Here is a 19,256-nt window from a genome sequence, read left to right on the forward strand (position 1 = left end):
ACGTTAGTGTTAGTTAGCTTATCTCAATCGTCCAACGAACAATAACCTATAAAATTATAATTCAACATATTTAAACAAAATCAACAACAGCTACCAACAGTTACAGTACAGTCCTTACAACCATAGCTAATGTGTTGTCATAGGTCAGAGTGTCAAAATTAAAGCAATAACAGCGTAAATCCCTGAGGAACTATGCTAGCATTAGTGAAGGTTGCATCCACTCGTATGCAGTTACCTTACGTTACAGTTCAAACAATATCACGAAGCACAATACAAACTATATAAACAAGTTATCTATTAAGGGTACACTACTGATAAAATCTGAAGGTGCTCAGGTGACATTTACCCACCTGAAAGAATAAATGAAAACAAACTCTGGTTTTGCTGGTCTTCAGTAGCTTTACTCTAGGTGTAACTGCCAACTGAAGAACCAACCGTTCATATACCCAGATTTGCTCATGTGCCTTTACTCAAATCAGCTCTGCTTTAAATTGAATGGGGGGTATCTGTATGGTATCTGTAGATACAAAATCAATATCATATGCATACATTAATGTCACAATTGAGTGGGCATCGCCACCTACTGCTTTGACGTGTATTACATCACTTGGTAGCGGGTTTTGTGGTTTCGTGTGGATATCATATTTTTTTTATCACACCACTCATGTAGACAAATGTTTTTTTGGAAACTGGAGGCCAAAAACCTTCGGTTTCAGAATTTATTTTCGCCACAGCTCCCCTGTGAACCATAGAACTCCCATGTTGCTTTGCAAGCGTACTAGGCTGATGAGTAAAATTTAAGAAACAGACTAAATGACATGATGTTGCACACTCTTGTACAGTAGGTGGCGGTATGCACCTTTGAATTTTTTGCAATCCGCCAACCAAGAGAAGAAGAGAAAAAAAATGCTTTGCAAGTTGTCATTCCTATTGAGACTGGCCAACAGAGATGTGTCTTACAGCTTTCAGTTTAGGCACCGCCCACCAGGTTCAACTTTTTACTCGCAAAGCTTTTTGACTTGCAAACGAAAAAAAATGACTCGCAAACAAAACTTTAGAATTTGCAAACAAAACTTTTGGATTTGCAAACAAAACTTTTGGATTTGCAATTTTTAATCAATCATTTTTACTTGCAATAAAACATTTTTTGATTGCAATATTGGTACTTTTGCTCCCAAATCTTATTTTTGATGTGTATGTGATGTGTATAATAACAGTAGAAGTATGACTAATGACTAATGATGGCAGCAGCAGCAGGAGGCATCTGGCAGGACCATGACAGCAGCACAACCACACACGTCACGCTGTCCAGGCACCGCTGCGATATGAGTTAATCTGAGAGACAGTGGAGCACAAAGGCTCCGGAGAAGAAGCCGAGTTAGTGACATCCAGAATGGCCGAGTTAGCAAGATGCAGTAATAGAATACCAGAGAGAGAGAGAGAGAGAGAAGGAGAGAAGGTGTATTATAGGGGGTCCTCTGGCAGACTAGGCCTAAGTCAGCCTAACTAGGGGCTGGTACAGAGAAAGCCTGAGCCAGCCCTAACTATAAGCTTTATCAAAGAGGAAAGTCTTAAGTCTAGTCTTAAATGTGAAGATGGTGTCTGGCTCCCGGACCGTAACAGGAAGATGATTCCACAGGAGAGGAGCGTGATAGCTAAAGGCTCTGGCTCCTGATCTACTTTTGGAGACTTTGGGGACCACGAGTAACAGTCTTTATCACTCGTGATAAAGACCCCAAGACACTTGAACTCCTTCAGTTGGGGCAGTAACTCACTCCTAACATGGAGGGGGCAATCCACCATTTGCTGGCACATATAATCTCAAATATTAAAGGAATTAATGTTTCCTCAGTGCAACCAATCAGATCATAAATTATGGGGATAATTATTCGTTAATCCAAAGTATCTAAAGCTTCAGTTTAAAGTAAGATTACACATGATGTGCCATAAACATTGTAGTGGGACTGCTGTAACAAACTGACAGCTGTCCTCAGCATTTTAAAAGGACATGCAGAGGTTTGATTCTGAGCTGAGGGTGACCTGATGCTGCGTAATATTTGAATGAGTGCAAAAATTGCTGCTCTAAGAAACTACTGATGGCGCATAAAAGTGGTAACTTTAGATCATCCTTAGTAACAAACTGACATTTAATCGAGATTTAGATTCTGACATACAGAAAATCTCTACTAATTAATGTGCTTCATTACATGATTTGATACAGGCTGAATCAATGACAAAATGAAACGTTGTTTGGCTCTGTCAGAGGCAGGAGACAGAGAGACACTCAGGGTTTGTTAGAGAAAACCAGCCAGCAAGCAAGTTAGGTTCACAGAGTCAGTTTTCACGGTAACTCACTCAGAGTTTAAGTGACCTTCACCCCTTATCTCAGGGTTAACTAACTCTGAGTTTTCACTTAACCTGCTTTCTGAAACAGAGCTCAGGTCTCAGAGTTAGCAGGAGGAGACTTTAGGATGTGTTGGTGAATTGATGATTTCTCTGTACTGATAAGTGACACTTACTCATGTTATAATTGTTCATTATTCTTCACTAAATAAATGTAAGATGATAATAATAACAATAATAATAATAATAATAAATCCTTCATAAGCATTTGAATTAATTAATTGAGTTAACCCTTCTTGGCTGGCCTCAAATGGATATTCATTTATTACAGCAATGCAATTAGTTTGGTCTGTTCCACAACAGGCACATTCTGGTAATTGCAAAATAGAGAAACAGGTGCTGGGATTGAATCTCAGTAGATTGTTATCCTTTAAGTGTTTGTCCTTTTAGCAAGCTGTTCTCCCCAACCCTTTTTTCTGATGTTGCACACAGCACCTCTGCTGAAAGACATGTAGACTAAGATAGCCACAAGCATTACTGCCTCACAGTCCCATTCTGCCTTAAATGATTCTTGTGTTTATCTTCCTCCTCCTGTCTGCTGAAGCACTTCTAGACCATGTGTTAATGCATGTTTTACAAATTAAGAAAAGACACTATTTATGTATTACATGTTACAAAAATGGTGTATATATATATATATATATAAGTTCACTGCCTGAACTAGCTCACAGGCGTTGCTCCATTTGTATTGAAAGTGAAAATGAGCTGTTCATCCTGCTGGTTCTAAAAGTTTACATTCATTTGCAACAGCTGTTCCTCTCTGAATCTCCGAATTCAGAGAGGGGACACAGAATGATACAAACAGAAACACAGGCATTTAAAATTTGCCCCCAACCCAAGGTGCCTGTGGTTTCAGGTCCCTACATTGTGCTGCAGTAAGGAGACATTGATAAATGATTGTCTTTTGGAGTAGTTTTGTTATTCCTCCATTATTTATGTTCATGTTTGACTTTGAAAATACTGTTAGTTTGTCTGCCATTGCCTCCTAATGTTAGCCTTTTTTACTAGGGATAGACTGATATGGATTTTTTTTTTTCCATCACCCTTAGCCGATGACCGATTATGGACTGCCGAGTTTCTTGAGCCGATATTCGGGGTCGATACTGCTTTTGCTCCCTCAATTTACATAAAAAAATGACACAATGATAACAAATATTACAGGTCTCAAGTTTAAAATAAGAAACATTTATCGAACAGTAAAAAATACTAAAACAAGATGGAAAGTTGAGGTAGAACAGGTAGAATATTATTATTATTATTATACATTCAAATAAAAAACAGAGTTCAGTGCTCTTAAATCTTCCAGCAATGTCTTTATAAAATAAACAAATATTTAAACTGAAGCATAAATAAAACAACAACTACTGTACACAGTAGGATTCAACAGTTTTGTTCAACTTAACCACATACTTTCAAATGAATAAAAGTGCCAGGGAAAAATAAATCCGCGAACTCAAGCGTGTATCGGCTGATGCCAATACAAGTAAAAAACTCAAATATCGGCCCGATATATCAGCCGGCCGATGTATCGGTCTATCCTTATTTTTTACCGTCTAAAACAAAACAAAACTGAAGCATCTTTCTGGTAATCCTAAACCCTCAGATTGAGCAAGTTTGATTTCTTACTTACTTATTTACTTACTTACTTACTTACTTACTTATCTTTTATTGTTGATGTTGCATTTTAAATGCTGATGTCCATTAGTTACTGTACATTTACAGGTCTTTGACTCTTTTGGCAATGCAGATTATTCAGACAGATTGAGAAAAGCTTCAAGACAGCCGATCAGGTTACACCATGCTTATATCCCCCACTAAGTGTGTTTAGTACATGGAGTATTTCATGCTGCTGTCTCCATTTTTAGAAAGGGTTTTGTTTAAAACATATGGAAATGCATGGGGCTCTACCAGACTCAGAATTATGCCAGTCAAATCAGACTCATGTATGGACACAGATCTTTGCACGTGAAGGGGGTGATGGACTGTGTTATATTCTTAGCGCTCTCAGAGTTAAATGGTCAAGCCAAGTGTGTTTAGTGTTGGTTGATTTTTCGGCAGAGCATGTTTATTGTTAGCTTGGCCGTCAGCGGCTAACACATTTCTGGATGGTGGAGTGTGAGGTGAGCCCTCATGTTCGTAGTATTCCCAGTATTTTATGCTTATGTGACACTGCTTGCAAATCGCATGTGTCATATCCAAGTTCTCCTTTCCTTCCTTGTTAAAAAATCCAAAATAAGCCCAGATGTTTGATATAAACGCCAATGGCATATTTCTGATATCTTTGTGTGGTGCCTCCATGTTAATTTTGATGAACTTCCTGCCAAATGCCTCTGACTGAGACCTCTGCTGACCTCACTAAGAAAAAAAGCATTAGCACCATTTAGTGGGCTGAAAAGCAATTTTATTATTCTGGTACCAAAAGTTAAAAAGTTAAAAAGTTTAAAATGTGTATATGCAAAAATTAATTATATATATATGTATATATATATATATATATATATATATATATAATAAAAGATACTTGGTGTCAGTGTATCGATACAATATCGCCACGCAAAATATCGCAGTACTATGCTGTATCGATTTTTCCCCCATCCCTAGTAAATACACAGTGCTTCCATTAAAAAAAGAAAAAGAAAACATAGTCTGGTATTGCAATATTGTGGTTATCACTACAGCCATACTCTTAACAATCTCTGCTTGCACTGGACACACAAAACGCAAGCAGTCCAAACGGCCCCCACTTGGTATGTCCACAGACAGCAAAGTGATATGAATCAAACTAAATTCCCAAATACTGATATCAGTATTGATCCGGTATTGGACAGGCTTTGCTTCCCACATCACCCTTTAAGGTCCGGTGTGTAGGATTTAGGAGGATATAATGGCAGAAATTGAATACAATATAAAAAATTAAAATTGTTGAGTTTTCATTATCGTAGAATGAGCCACTTATATCTACACAGGGAGCGGGTCCTTTTCCATGGAGTCCGCCATGTTGCACCGTCATGTTTCTACGGTAGCTAAGAATGGACAAACCAAACACTGGCTCTAGATAGGGTCATTTGCTTTTTCACATTGGCCACTGTAATTAGCAGCCCATCCAAGGCAAGCCAAATAGTGTTGGAAAAACACTGATTTTTAACGTGAAACTGCTTTATTCAATGTTTTTACCAGTTAAAATTCCACGGTCCATTTGTTTTCAGGAGGAAGCAACCTCTGTGGGTAATTTGGTAGCATCTGGATCTTAAGGGCCCGATCACACACAAAGTGTTTTATCAGCTGGAGGCGGCTTTGTGTAATTGTTTTTATTGAGAATGAAGCTTTTTGTAATTGTTTTTAATGAGAATGAAGCTTTTTGTAATTGTTTTTATTGAGAATGAAGCTTTTTGTAATTGTTTTTAATGAGAATGAAGCTTTTTGTAATTGTTTTTAATGAGAATGAAGCTTTTTGCTCGCTGTTTTTGCGTTGCTGTGTGCCTCCCGTTTCTGAACTCTAGCCACCTGGTTTTTGCCAATCAGATGATTTGAGAGGAGGGCTTTCTGTGGTGGTCATGACAAGCTTACAGTTGGTAAACAACAGAGGACAAACTGGTGGTAGTGGTTGCTGGATATCCAGAGCTATGTAAGTTTACAAACAGCAGTTACCATGATCTCAACAGAAAACAGCAGGCGTGGAAGCATATAAGCACAGTAGTTGAATCGGCCATCATAGAGGCGAAGCTCCTGGAACAACTCGTGGTGCTCCCCGTGATCCGCCCTCTTTTTAAGGGTCTCATGCACCCACACAGATCTCCACTTTACTGTGCTCAACAAAGTATTTGCTGACAGCCTCTCACCCTCAACCAGAGCAAGAGCAAGTACCCTCTGCCTGAGCATTTTATGAACTAGCTACTAATAACTGTGAAATAAATAGATAAATAAATAAACAGTAGACTGATTACATGGGAAGCTTAGGGCAAGGCGATGATGGGGCACCTCACATTTTGAAATCTGCAAACCGCTTTCTGTGTGGTTAGTGTCTAAGTTATCAGAGAAAACAGCTGAGCACACATTAGCAGTAGCTTCGGTGACGTATCTGCGATGAGCCAAACACCATTAAAAAATACAGTGATTTGTAACATGAAACTGCTTTATTTAGTTCGAGGGAATCTCTTGCGCTTCAGCCCTTCCACAAGGGAGGTCGGTGCTTCTCAGACATTCTTCCACAGAGTTATTTTGATCTGCTTTATTTAGTGTTTTTACCAGTTTTAATTTTCTCATCTCTTTGTTTTGGAGAGGAGGGGACCAATGTGGAAAATTTGGCTCCAGGTTAAAACCTCCTGAGCAATAAACACTATAGGAATCCTAACCGGGTGTTCACACTTTGCACATGGGACAAGTTTCAGCTGGTTGCAATGTGCAGTCCTTATTGCTTGATACCACTAAATCCTACGAACTGCTCCTTTAGTATAAATGATGCTGCACACTACTGCTTATTATTTTTCATAGCACAGGTTTATAAAAGTTTTCTACAGCCATCTTCGCTTGTGTGTTGGAAGAACCGATATTAATAAATGACTCCATTTTTTTTGGTTAGTCTCTGAAAATGTTTCTGCAGACTCACATTTATGCTGTAACACCAAGACTAGTGATTTGCCCTTGTCTTAGTTATTTGCAGGTGTAATAAAATCCTGTTGGTCCCTTGTGCACACAAAGCCTTCCCCTGTTTGACTCTTACTAATGAGAGGCAGTGCAGGCAGCAGACCATCTTCTGTGTGCAGGAGAAACTAGCTGCCTGCATAGCTTTCTTACAGGCCACAGAGGGACGAGCAGTGAGTACATCTGATTAGCTGTATCGACTGGTAAAATGCTACCACGCCGGGTTTCCGCTCATAAAGCCAAGCTACATAGTAATTAGCTGGGGATCGATGTGGCAATCCTGCAGCTAGTCCACAGACACACAGTTGCATTGGGACTGCTTCATCACTGAGCTAACAGAGTGGATTCTTTTTGTTGAAGGTTAAAGGTTGAGGTCTTATTAAGCATCAGGTGCATAACTGTCAAATGACCTCTCTCATGTTTTCATCTGACCACATTCTGTCAGACGAATTAAATGAAAAAGACTTTGTCAAGATAAATCAGATTTATGTGTCTGCAAGGGCTGTTAATCTTTCCTTTCCCACCCATTGGCCTTGGCTCTGTATTGGATTTGTTACTGGCTGTCTTTGCTGTCCTGAGTGATGGAACTTGTAGCTTAGCACATGTTGGTGTTATCACACACAAACACTCACTTCCTGGGTGAAACTCAGTTGCTTTCTAAAGACCCTCTTGCTGTATTTCTTTCTAATCTGAACCATCTCCAATGTGCATTGTGGCATTTCTGTTAAACGAGAGGAATCAGCTTACCACTCCTGCCTTGTTTACTTTAAATTGACTGATGTCATGATAGCCTAAAGATTAGAGAAGCATGCTTGTCAGTGAAAGGTGAGGAATGGAGTGTCAGCAGTGGCTCAAACAAATACAAAGCTGGACTTGAACAGGTGGCTTTACCCCCCCTGCCTCAAATACTAGACCTCTGTTAAGTGCCCCTAGAGGAAAAGTTAATCTTTTTGGGAAAACCACTTATTTACCTTCCGACAGAGAGTCAGATAAGAAGATAGATAACAGTCTCAGACATGAGAATGTTGTTGATCTTCGCATCTAACTCTGCTAGAAAGTGAATAAGCATATTTCCAACAATGCTGAATGATCCCTTTAAGCAAAGAACTTATTCGTTGCTGTTGTTGACTGAGCAATAAAGGAAAGCTGTTGTAGGTCTTGTGGTTGTCATTAGTTATTTTCAAATCCCTAACAAATAACTGTAAATAGTAATTTTTTTTCTCTATTCACACTACTAACTTCATTCATTCATTCATTCATTCATTTTCCGTAACCGGCAATCTTGTTGGGGGTCTTGGTGGGTTAGACCCTATCCCAGCTGACACTGGGCGAGAGGTGGGGTACACCCTGGACAGGTCACCAGACTATCACAGGGCTGACACACAGAGACAGACAACCATCCACACTCACATTCACACCTACACTCAATTTAGAGTCACCAGTTGACCTGCATGTCTTTGGACTGTGGGAGGAGGCTGAAGTGACTGGAGCTCCACACAAAAGGGCTCCCCCGCACCTGGTTTCCAACCGTGCTACAACTGTGGACAACAATGCTAACCACTACACCGCCACTGTACAAAAAAGTAGAAAATCACACTTGGCTTCTTAGGTATGTCAGTTTTAGTTAATTTCATTTTTTCAGTTTTTTTTAATTCAAGGACTTTCAATGACCTGTGTACATTTATGCATAAAGAAATTCAGCAGACTCATCTAACAAAAAGGGTTTTTTTTTTATCATAAGTGTGTTTTAGTTATTCAGGGAGGGCACATGGTTTCATAACACAGTTAAATTTAAATTCGTCGGCAATTTGCTTACCTTGGTACAATTTCGACCAGCAGTGTATCGACGTCAGGCGACTTCCCACGCTATTTACCTGAAGCTGGATGTCCACTGGAGCCGTTGCGTGCACAATCCAGCTGAGGCAAAAAAAAAAAGGACTCGGCAACGGTGGAGTGAGATTTCTTAAACGGGCGTGAGAGAGTGACATTGATGGTGAATGAGTGACAGTCACGCCAGATGCGTGAGAGTTGGCAACCCTGGTTAGTGGCTTCAGTTTGAGCTGCAAAACCCTTTCAGCATAGTCAACAATGCTAAAGGGGTTTTTTTTTTTACACAAAATTGAGCCGCTTACTCACTGGGGCAAGGGCACAGTTTTTTCACAGCAACACTTTTGGGTTGGGCCTGTGTTAAGTTGTTAGCGGTAATGGCCGAATAAGTGCTGCTAGCTAGCTAGCTCCTATTCAACCGGGATGGTGCACAGTGCAGTAAACTGAAGAGTAGCAAAATTAGCCCTATAGACTGACATGTGTAACGGGTCACAAATATTCTCAACAGTTAAGTAATTAATGGTTAACCACTGACATCCCTAGTCTGCCTATATGTCTTTTCTTCTCTTTCCTTAATGTTCTGTGGTTACCACGGTCGTGAAACACCTGGAAACGTCAGAGTTAGTCAAAATCATTGAAACTCTTGGAAAAGTCATGGAATTTGGTAGTGTGTGTTACAGTAATCTTCAGTAATCTTTCACGTAATGTTACATAATGGCAAATTGGTTTTCTTTTGCTGTCAACTTAACTTTGTTCTAATATGTGTCAAAGTGTGACTTTTATTTTGGTTTGTTTATTGTCATGCACGCTTTGTCATTTTCTCTCTCAGTTTATCTCTTTTTTCCTGTCTGCCAGTTATGTTTGAATAGAGTTTGAATCTGATTTGTTTGAAAAATGCCAGGCAAGGGGGGAAAGAAAAAAAAAACACTTTATTATGGGTTCTTGAACAGTCATGGGAAAAGTTTGGAAATTTTTGTCCATGAAAATGTGTGGGAACCCTGGGGATCATCATAAAGGCACTAATGTAATCACTGAATGTGTGAAGATTGTAATTGTGTGAAAATGCTGAATAGCAGTTGCACTTTGGAGTATGGAAAATTGAAATTAAATCTTGAAGCGTTGTTTTTCTTTACACTGGAATCTAGCTGAAATGTGTGGGTTTAAAATAAACCTACACATAAAGATGTAGATTAATAACTGACGTGACTAACTAGTGATGGCTGTTACCGCAGGTGCCCACGGAGTGCGAGAGGAGCCCCAGTTTGTGACGGCACGTGCAGGAGAGAGCGTCATCCTGGGATGCGACGTGTCCCACCCCCTGAACGGCCAGCCCTATGTGGTGGAGTGGTTCAAGTATGGAATGCCCATTCCCTTCTTTATCAACTTTCGCTTCTACCCTCCTCATGTGGACCCGGAATATGCTGGTAAGATGGTGAAAGCAGTCGCATTCACACTGTAAACAGTGACTTGATAGGGTGAAAACCAAACTTTTACTGCCTGCTCTGGTTGAAACTTTTACACCTGTTGAATCTCTGACCACAGTCAGCATCACTGATGGGTGCGGTTGGAACTGTGTCCTTTTGCACCTATTATTACATTCAGTAGTGAGCTCACAGTGTATGTGCACACCCTTGAGTACACCTCTACGTCACTGCAGGGAGGTGAGAGGTTAAACCACCAGTAGAAACAAATGTTTTAGCTGACAGTAGGTTTAAGAGTTGAGTTGAGTTGAGTTGAGATGAGATGAGATGAGATGAGATGAGATGAGATGAGATGAGTTGAGTTGAGTTGAGTTGAGTTGAGTTGAGTTGAGCTGAGCTGAGATGTTAGGTTGTTTTTAGGGGTTTTCACAGTCATCTGCTGAGGGAAGAAAGTTTCTCTGAGCTCACCTTAGATCTTAACCTGGACATACTAGCAGGATTTATGATATCAGAGTTTGGAAGCCAATTGTGGTCCAGCATGAAACTTACACATGTTCTGTGTGAATTTGAAGCTTCTAGTTGGGCTGAACGATATAAGAAAAACATGCGATTAGGGCTGCTTGATTATGGCAAAAAATAATACTCACAATCATTTTCATTGATATAGAAATCACAATTATGTAATGATTATTTAACATGATTACTCATTGAGAACATCTTGCACTTATTGAGCATTAATTCTGGTGTTTCTTTTCAACACTGAATGTCTTTTAACTTAAATCTAATTGAACTGAAAAACTATGAAATAAATGAGAATAAATAAATAAAAGTGATAGACTGTGATGCAGTGTAAGGAGTAGAGGGGACTTTACCTTTTTGTGCTTTTATTACTGGGTCATACACCACTTCAAGTGCTGGAACAAATTGGTTGTGTTGCTTTGAGGTACAGCCATGGCCATGTTACACATCTTGCATGATTGTAGTTTGTTCCAAGTTCAACTCCACGAAATCAAAGTGTTTCCACACCTCAAAGTTTGTTATTCCTTTCTTCTGGAACCAACATCTCTCTTTCTCCCGTCTTCTTACAAGCTCTGCAGACAAAGTTTCATAACAATGGTAGAGGCGATGCATCTTGACTGGCTGTTTTCAGCTCGCACTTAAACTTCTGTTTGAACTTTGGGGGGAGGGGCCGAGCACTTCCACTGGGAAAGGGTGCACTTGATTTATAAAATAAGAGACATACTGGAAACAAGATTGGTAGACTCGTCGTGGGGCACAAAATCGTTTTATCTTGATGATCTTATTTTGAAGATCGAGGGAAGCAAAAATCGTAACGGACAATAAAATCTGATTAATTGCCCAGCTGTACATGCGATATGTAATAACATTGTTGAATATTGCAATGATGATATGACTCACAATAAATGAGCAATAAAATCGCATTTTAATTTAGGTTTGTTTAATGTTTTAATGTCTTTCTGTTTGAGGTTTGCTCTGCTAATATACTGTAGACCCCAATCACTGAATAGCTTATACACTAGGGATGCACCAAATATTCGGTAACCGAATATATTCCGCCGAATATTGCAAAAAAACACACATTCAGTATTCGGTGGAATAAGTGAAAAGCAAGGCCGAATAATAGCGGCGTGTTTTGATAACGCAATCAAACAGCTTGCGGTGACGGACGGAGTAAAATGTCGGCAATGTGGCAATATTTTACTCCGTCCCTCACCGCACTCGCATTTGCGACTAAAAATAGTTTTGAGCGAGCAAAATAAATCATTCAGCACGCTGTGTGAGTACAGATTTCAACCAGCAGCAGAAACGAAACAGCGAATCCCGCCTGTTGTGGGTTGAATGAACAGACACGTCCGGACAGACACGCCCGGACAGACACGGACAGGAATACGTATTCCTGTCAAATACGGCTTGATAACGGCTTACCGGCGACGGAGAAGTCCGGCTCCAGGTGAATAACTTGTTGTCATGACTGCCCAAAAGTACCTGAACAGCTGAGCCGTGGCGGCACACAGAATGTGGCGTATCAGAGGAGAAACAAGCCGTTCACATTTCTCTCTATGTGGCAGGTAACGGGCCACAAACCTCACCGCACTTTAGGGACTGTTCTTTACTTATGAAGGGGCCGTCAGGGGAGGAGGGTGGCTGGTTGATTTTTATTTCATTTATTTATTTTATTTTGATCCCCCCTATGTTAATCACTTATTGATGCTGTTTTTGAAGTATGAATAAGTCAGTAAGTAATTTATTCCATTGAAATATCATTGATGTATTATAGAAAAGAGATTTATCTTTTTATAAATGACAAAAGGCACATCTGCCTCATTTTCGCTGTGGTATCCTGATACTACTCAGAACCGTGATACTTTCACTGGTATCGTACCGTGGGTCCCAATTTTGGTACCGTGACAACACTAATCTGGAGGGGGTTCATCTGCAAAAACTAATGAAAAACTAAAAAAACGGTATTCGGCCAAGCGTTTAATATTATTTGGCTTCGGCTTCGGCCACAAATTTTCATTTCGGTGCATCCCTATTATACACACATAAAAACAATGGAAATGTAGTTTATCTTTGTGTACAGTCAGTGTACAAAACATGATAGAAATGTCACATGTTGTTATTTTAGGGAGCACCAACATCATCTACCCATTATAAGGTCAATCAGATGTGATATATGATTTGTGATAATCATGTTCATGTTATTCGCAAGGTCAAGAAAGTGTGATCTTGACGCCTATTCCTTCCATTCCTTGAATAGCACCCACATTGATCATGTTACATATTACAAATACCTTGGCATCTGGCTAGATGTTTTACTGTTTGACATCTTTTACTGTTTTTATTGCTGTTTATAATACTTGATAGACATTGCTGCTACTTATTCATTTTTATGAACTTTTTGTCATCACTTTATTGCAGTTATATATTTATATCCCTCTAGTCCATTGAATGTGAACTCAGGGAACTGCTGTAAAAGAGCTTAATGCTCAGTCAGTTTTCCATGAATAGATAATGATGATGATGGCGATGATAATCCCACAGAAAAAGAATTTCTCTGGATAATTCATAAAAATTTAGATTTGAATTTAGATAAATTACTAAATAAATTTTATATTAACGCATTTTGAAAAATATGCTTATTCTCTTGAGACGAGTTTTTTATAATTTCCTTTCACTCATTGAGACTATGAAGAAAACATAAAACAATAAAAAATCAGGTTTTGCACAACATAGATATGTACGATAAGAAAATGGTGGCCGCTGTTAAAAATGTTTTTTCAACAGGCCACATTCTGTGAACAGTTAACATCATTGGGTCATCGTCGAAATAAGTCAATACAGTTTCGATCAGCAGCACAATCACATTGTTACAATGTAGCCTTATCGGGGAACAAAAACACAGCGTGCCCCCTGGACGGCAAAGCACCATAGTGACTGACATGAGTGAATACAGCATCTACTGTCACAGCAGATGTTGTGATGTAAGATAACAGGAATGTCTGTAGTATTATCCTACACATTCTTGAATTCAGGTGTATTATATGTTATTGTCTACTGGCTGTTCCTGGTTCCCTCTGTGCCGCCCTGCTGTCTTAACTAAGAAATGGTAGCGCACCAAACTTCAGTGAGCCGGGGAAGAGAGCAGGTGGGCAGGCGGACCAGTGTCAGATCTGTGCACAGCACCAAATCAGAAACACTGACACATGACAGACAGTATGATAATAACATCCAAAACACAAGTTTCACTCTTGGTGGTCTCTGTGACATCCTAAGAAATACTTTCAAAACTAGTCACCCCATGCCACTGATTCAACACAGAATGGTTGTTCACAGTCACTCCCTCTGTACATCCAGGCACTAAGGGAAGTTAAGCTCCATCTGATTGGTCAGATATATTAACATGCAGTGCTTGAATGCATTGCACATGTAAATTACGATTTATTGCAGTTCAAGCAGTCTTTTTGCAATACCTTTATGTTGATATCGCAATGAAGGTAAATTTTTGATATATTGTGCAGCCCTAGTTTCCAGTGCACATACACTTTGAATGGACTTTCCAGTGGGGAGGACATCTTGTATGTGAAAATATTTGCATATTCATAGATTCAGTTTTTCTTAACGATTTAAGAAACCATATCAGACTTAATTACTATTCAAAGTATTTTATATTATTATTATATTTCCTAAAACATGTTTGGAGGTGATCTTTAAATATTTCTTTATAATACACAATGAAATGAAAAACTAATTCAAATTCTAATTCTGTGCCTTTGTGGTTACTATTTAGTCATCGCTTGTTACATGCTAAATGTGTCAAAAAAATGTTGGTTGGTATGGTTATAAAATCCCTTTCTTTCCTTTTCCTGGAAAGAAGAAAAATATTTTTGATGACTGAAATGATTCTGAAATTGGGGGCAGTTACAGACTTTTTTTCCATCATATGTGATTTGGGATGACTACAACCCTATCCATGCTATAAATCCACAGGACAGAGGGACAGAGCAATATCTTAGTTGGAGGTGTGTCTGTATTTCTGCTGGTAAAAACTTAATCATTTCCAAAGAATGCAGTTTAGGTGTGTTTACTTCATTTCACCTTTATCTTCCTCCTCCTAGTCTAACAACTGAGGTTAGAAGAGTAAGTATGAAGACAGTCCTTCACAGCTCCTGCTTCTGTTTGACTGTGACTGTGACAGCTGTAAAGTGATAAGACAAGTAACTAAAAACATAGTAAGTAAAAAAGAGGTGATTATAACCTACAGATATATCAGTAGTAAAAACTTGGAGAGAACACTTGCCTAAGATCTGTTGGCAGAATTTTTGCATGGTGTCATTAACCACAAACGACATGGATAACCGCTGTCCCCAAGAAGGATGCCTTTATGCTTCCCCTCCTCAGACTTACTTGTGAGGATGCTCTCATTCAGTATCCGAGTGTCATGGGTAGTCTACTGCCAGGGCATTGTGCTACAACATTGGTTATTTTATTTTCATGATTGCAAACTAACTGGACATTGATTGAGTATTGATTTTTTTGTTGACAAATGGGGACGCTTGTATCCTGATTTGGGTCCTGTCTATCACTTTTGGAAAGCCGACAACATCAAAAAAATGCGCAGCTAGCGCATCCTTCTCTTGTTGTGGCGGGAACTTACTACGGTGGTCACAGATGGGTGAGGGCATTTGAAACCCAGTGAATGACACGGCCCATTGTTAACCTGTATGCATGAAATGCCTCCCCGAAAACTCATTGGAAAGAACAGGTTCTCCCAGCTGCAGAACACTCTTCTCAGGATGCCTTCATTTCCTTGTTTATCACCATAACTCAGCCATAAGATGCAATTAGAGGTACCTTGTAAAACTTTACCTTATTTCCTCACACCCTTTGTGCAGCCGTTTAACAAGCTTTAAACAATTCCTTAAGTATAACACCAAGATAAGGAGAAAAACTTAAGGATGATTTGTGCAAGCAATTTTATGTAAAGGAAACCTCAATTTGGATTTAAAAGAAAATCTTAATTTAAAGTGCTTTATGCAACTGGCCCCAAACTCTTAGCCCATCACTCCCCACAGCCACACACAGCTTTGGCCATACTTAATTCTCCCCCTTAATCATACATTACAGTGGTATCTCCTGCTGTGTGTACTATGTACATGCTTGATCTCAGTAATATGTGTCTGCTGCGCTCTGTTTTGTGCTTCTCATTGTTTAGGGATTTTATTCTGCACCTCACATGATTTCTCACCTGCTGCTTGGATTCATTTAGGAACTGTCATTATAACCAGACCTACCAAATACAGCTATTTTTCCATTTAATGCTACAATGTGTACAATTGTTGCAACAACTCAAATGATTATAATTATTAGATTTTAGCTAACTAAACTAAACTTTTTTTTCCCCCTCTGTTTTGGTAGAAGGGTTTATACAAAGGCATTAAACTGTCACCTTCTTGACAGTGCTTTCTTTGATCAGTGGTGTGCTTGCTAGTGTAGACTGATAAAAATATGTTTACTAACTAATAGGGATGTAATGATACCAGAAACTCATGATATGATATATATCACGATATTTATACAAGGGATAAAAAAGAGAAAATTTATTGTTAAAAATAGCTATTTTATTCAAAAATAGTGCATGTACACTGTACAGCATGTTATTTTTAACTTGGAAGCGTATCATAAATGCATAAACACAGTTGAATATGCGCTTTCATTTCCCCCCTATTACTGCTAGGCAGGCAGACATTAAAGTGCCATAACAAAGTCATGTCAATTAAAACTATAGTGACAGAATATGAAAATGGAAACATTCAGTATTTTTAACCTACTCTGAACAAAAGTAGTGTAGTACTATTACTAGAAAGTCATCTGAATGACATCAACTTATGAGGATAGAGTAGTCTTAATATTCATCAAATATACAGAACTTAGAACAATCAGACCCTGCAACAACAACAAAATTAACAAATTAGAAATAATGTAAACTCAATAACACACAATCCCTCACTCACAGATACACAGAGAGACACAGAGAGAGAGAGAGAGAGAGGGAGAGGTGGGTAGAGATGTGTGTAAAAGAAAACCAAAATAAATAAAGCCCAGCCATTTCCCTGAAAGTCATAGAAAAACTCAAAAACACTCATTCACTCAGTTTGTTCACGCCAGGTCGACAATCTTGACATCAAGGAGACCCTAACATTTTCTCAGAACAGGAGATGAGGAGAGGAAAGCTCTGCTCCTGCGCTTTCATGTGATATGCGTGAGATTTCTGTGCGACCCTGCATTCGCGAGTAATCCATCCAAAAGTAATGTGTGTGCAAAGCTGTGTGAAAGCTCTGTTATACATTATTTTAGTGTAACTTTATCATTTTTTTTCGCTGTGAAAACGTTGGACTACCGACAAGTGCTTGATGTTGTCGGAAAGCCACGATTCCGCTGTTTCACGTGATATGTGTGGCTTTTTGCTATGATGCACGGTCGCGGAGAAAATCTACAGAGAAGCACAATCAATCTCCTTACTTTTATTCACTGTTTCCTCCGGTCATGCACGGGTCAGAGTCGGAGGCTGAGAGACTGAGCTGCACGAGTCTGCTCTCACCTGCGCGTGCAGTTGCATGCAAAGGACTATGGGGAATGTAGTCGCACAGTCATATTACCGGCTCTGGAGGAGAACGCAGCTATATAACTACCGATCCAAGAGCTCCGATCCAGTTTTTCATGGAATCCAATCCAGGTTTTCCGGCCAGCCCAGCGCTCCATGATTCAAGCAGTCCATTCCAGTGATCCGCTCCAGCACTTACTGTCAATCCACCAGGCCAGCATGCAGGCACACAGGAAACAGCAGCACCAGGCTGGCACTGACACTATTAAAATAACTGAAAAGGAAAGGCTGCATTGTTTGTTAAATGTCAACAATGTCTTGTGGTGTTAATCTATTTTATATTTATTAGGGGGCCAATGCACAAGTGTGTGGAGTCTTGCTGCTATTTTAATTTCATTGTTAGACATTTTAAAGATTTCTTGTGTTGATTATTTATTGATCTATTTATTAAGGGGCCAAAGCAGCCAAAGCAAACCAGCTATATTTTTTATTTAATGTTAATGTTCAAGTTTAAAGTTTGTTTATTTAACCCTGTTAACAATAAATGGGTCAGTTTCTCATACCAACTATTGTGGATCATTCTAACTAACCTGATTAAGTAGTTGTTCTTGTTAGAGTAATATCGCTTGATCAAACCTTTTCTAACATGACTGACAACAAAATAAGTGAATATGTATAATACGAGCTTGGATCGGATTGGTATTGGTTTCGGCCAAAAACCAAGGCTGTAATATCGGTATCGGATCGGAAGTGAAAAAGCTGGATCGGGACATCCCTAGAAATATGAGTTGCCACTGCGTGATGAGGAGTCAATGCAACAAAAATCCACAAGTGTTTTGGACCGTCTCAAGAGTTAAACTGCATTTCCCCCCTGAGCGTTATATCATAATCCCAGTGTCATGATCAGAAGAGATTATGCTTTTTTGTTTTTTCTGGTGTGGTAACCATCACATAAATACAGCTTCAGATCAACATACAGGAATCCACTTCAGATTTCAGTGGCCAAACTCCACACTGATGCTGACAAATAAGATACTACCTATAAAACAAAGAAAAAAAAGAGAACAACAGATTAAACTTAGTTGAAAAAAATGGACTTATAAATGAATCACTGGAGCTAATTGTAAAAAGGTGGTCTTTAAGGTGAAATGGTCCTCAAGGATTTGCAAGGAGACAAACCGTTTCAGAACATTGTAGAGAAAAGTTGCAGCAGTGTTAACTGGCTGGTCTGAGGTCAACTCAAGCCGGCTGATGGTGTCACCTGCAGCTCAGCTGGTCAAATCACCGGCGGCTGGTTTCAGAATCTAAAGCATATCACCTGTTTCGACAGCCAATCGGCTTGTAGTGAAGTCTGCCGGTCAAGTCAAAATGACTGCAGGCGGCGTGTTTGCTTAAGCCCTCTGTTTCTGTCCTCACGATTTGCCGGTGTCGGATGCTGGGTTGCTACTGCTACTGCTTGCTACCTCACTATCCTCATTCATATTTTAAGGAGCTACAAATTTTATTCAGCCACAAAATAAGCCTGAAAAGCTGGAATTAAGAATAGGAGGACAGAGAGTTGTTGCATAGAGATGATACACCGTCTCATCTGGTTGCATTGGTGTCTCGTCGAGGATGTTTGGTCTAAAGTGGGCTTAAGTCTAGATCTCAGAACAATGAGAGAAGCAGGATCTTAGGGAATTAGGGGGAACACACGGCAACAAACAGGTCAGAAAAGAACCTTCTGGCTGTCCCCTCAGTCCAAGTAATAATTTAAGATTTTGTACAGTAAGGAATTTGATAAGCAACGAGTTGCCAGTGCAGGGATACCAGGATAGGTCATCACCCACAAACCTTTT

At 39.4% G+C, this 19,256-nt stretch overlaps 1 protein-coding gene across 4 annotated transcripts in view; it reads left to right on the forward strand.

Moving 5' to 3' along the window:
- The window catches only part of LOC125897946 (protein turtle homolog B-like), a 290,905-nt gene that overhangs the window by 80,959 nt on the left and 190,690 nt on the right, over positions 1-19,256 (forward strand). For all 4 annotated transcript variants that reach the window (XM_049591468.1, XM_049591470.1, XM_049591469.1 and 1 more), the window contains exon 2: positions 10,104-10,295. In XM_049591468.1, the coding sequence (XP_049447425.1) occupies positions 10,104-10,295 (192 nt within the window). The remainder of the gene's footprint in view (positions 1-10,103; positions 10,296-19,256) is intronic.

The sequence above is a fragment of the Epinephelus fuscoguttatus genome, linkage group LG12, assembly GCF_011397635.1.
Source record: "Epinephelus fuscoguttatus linkage group LG12, E.fuscoguttatus.final_Chr_v1".
NCBI classification, from domain to species: domain Eukaryota; kingdom Metazoa; phylum Chordata; class Actinopteri; order Perciformes; family Serranidae; genus Epinephelus; species Epinephelus fuscoguttatus.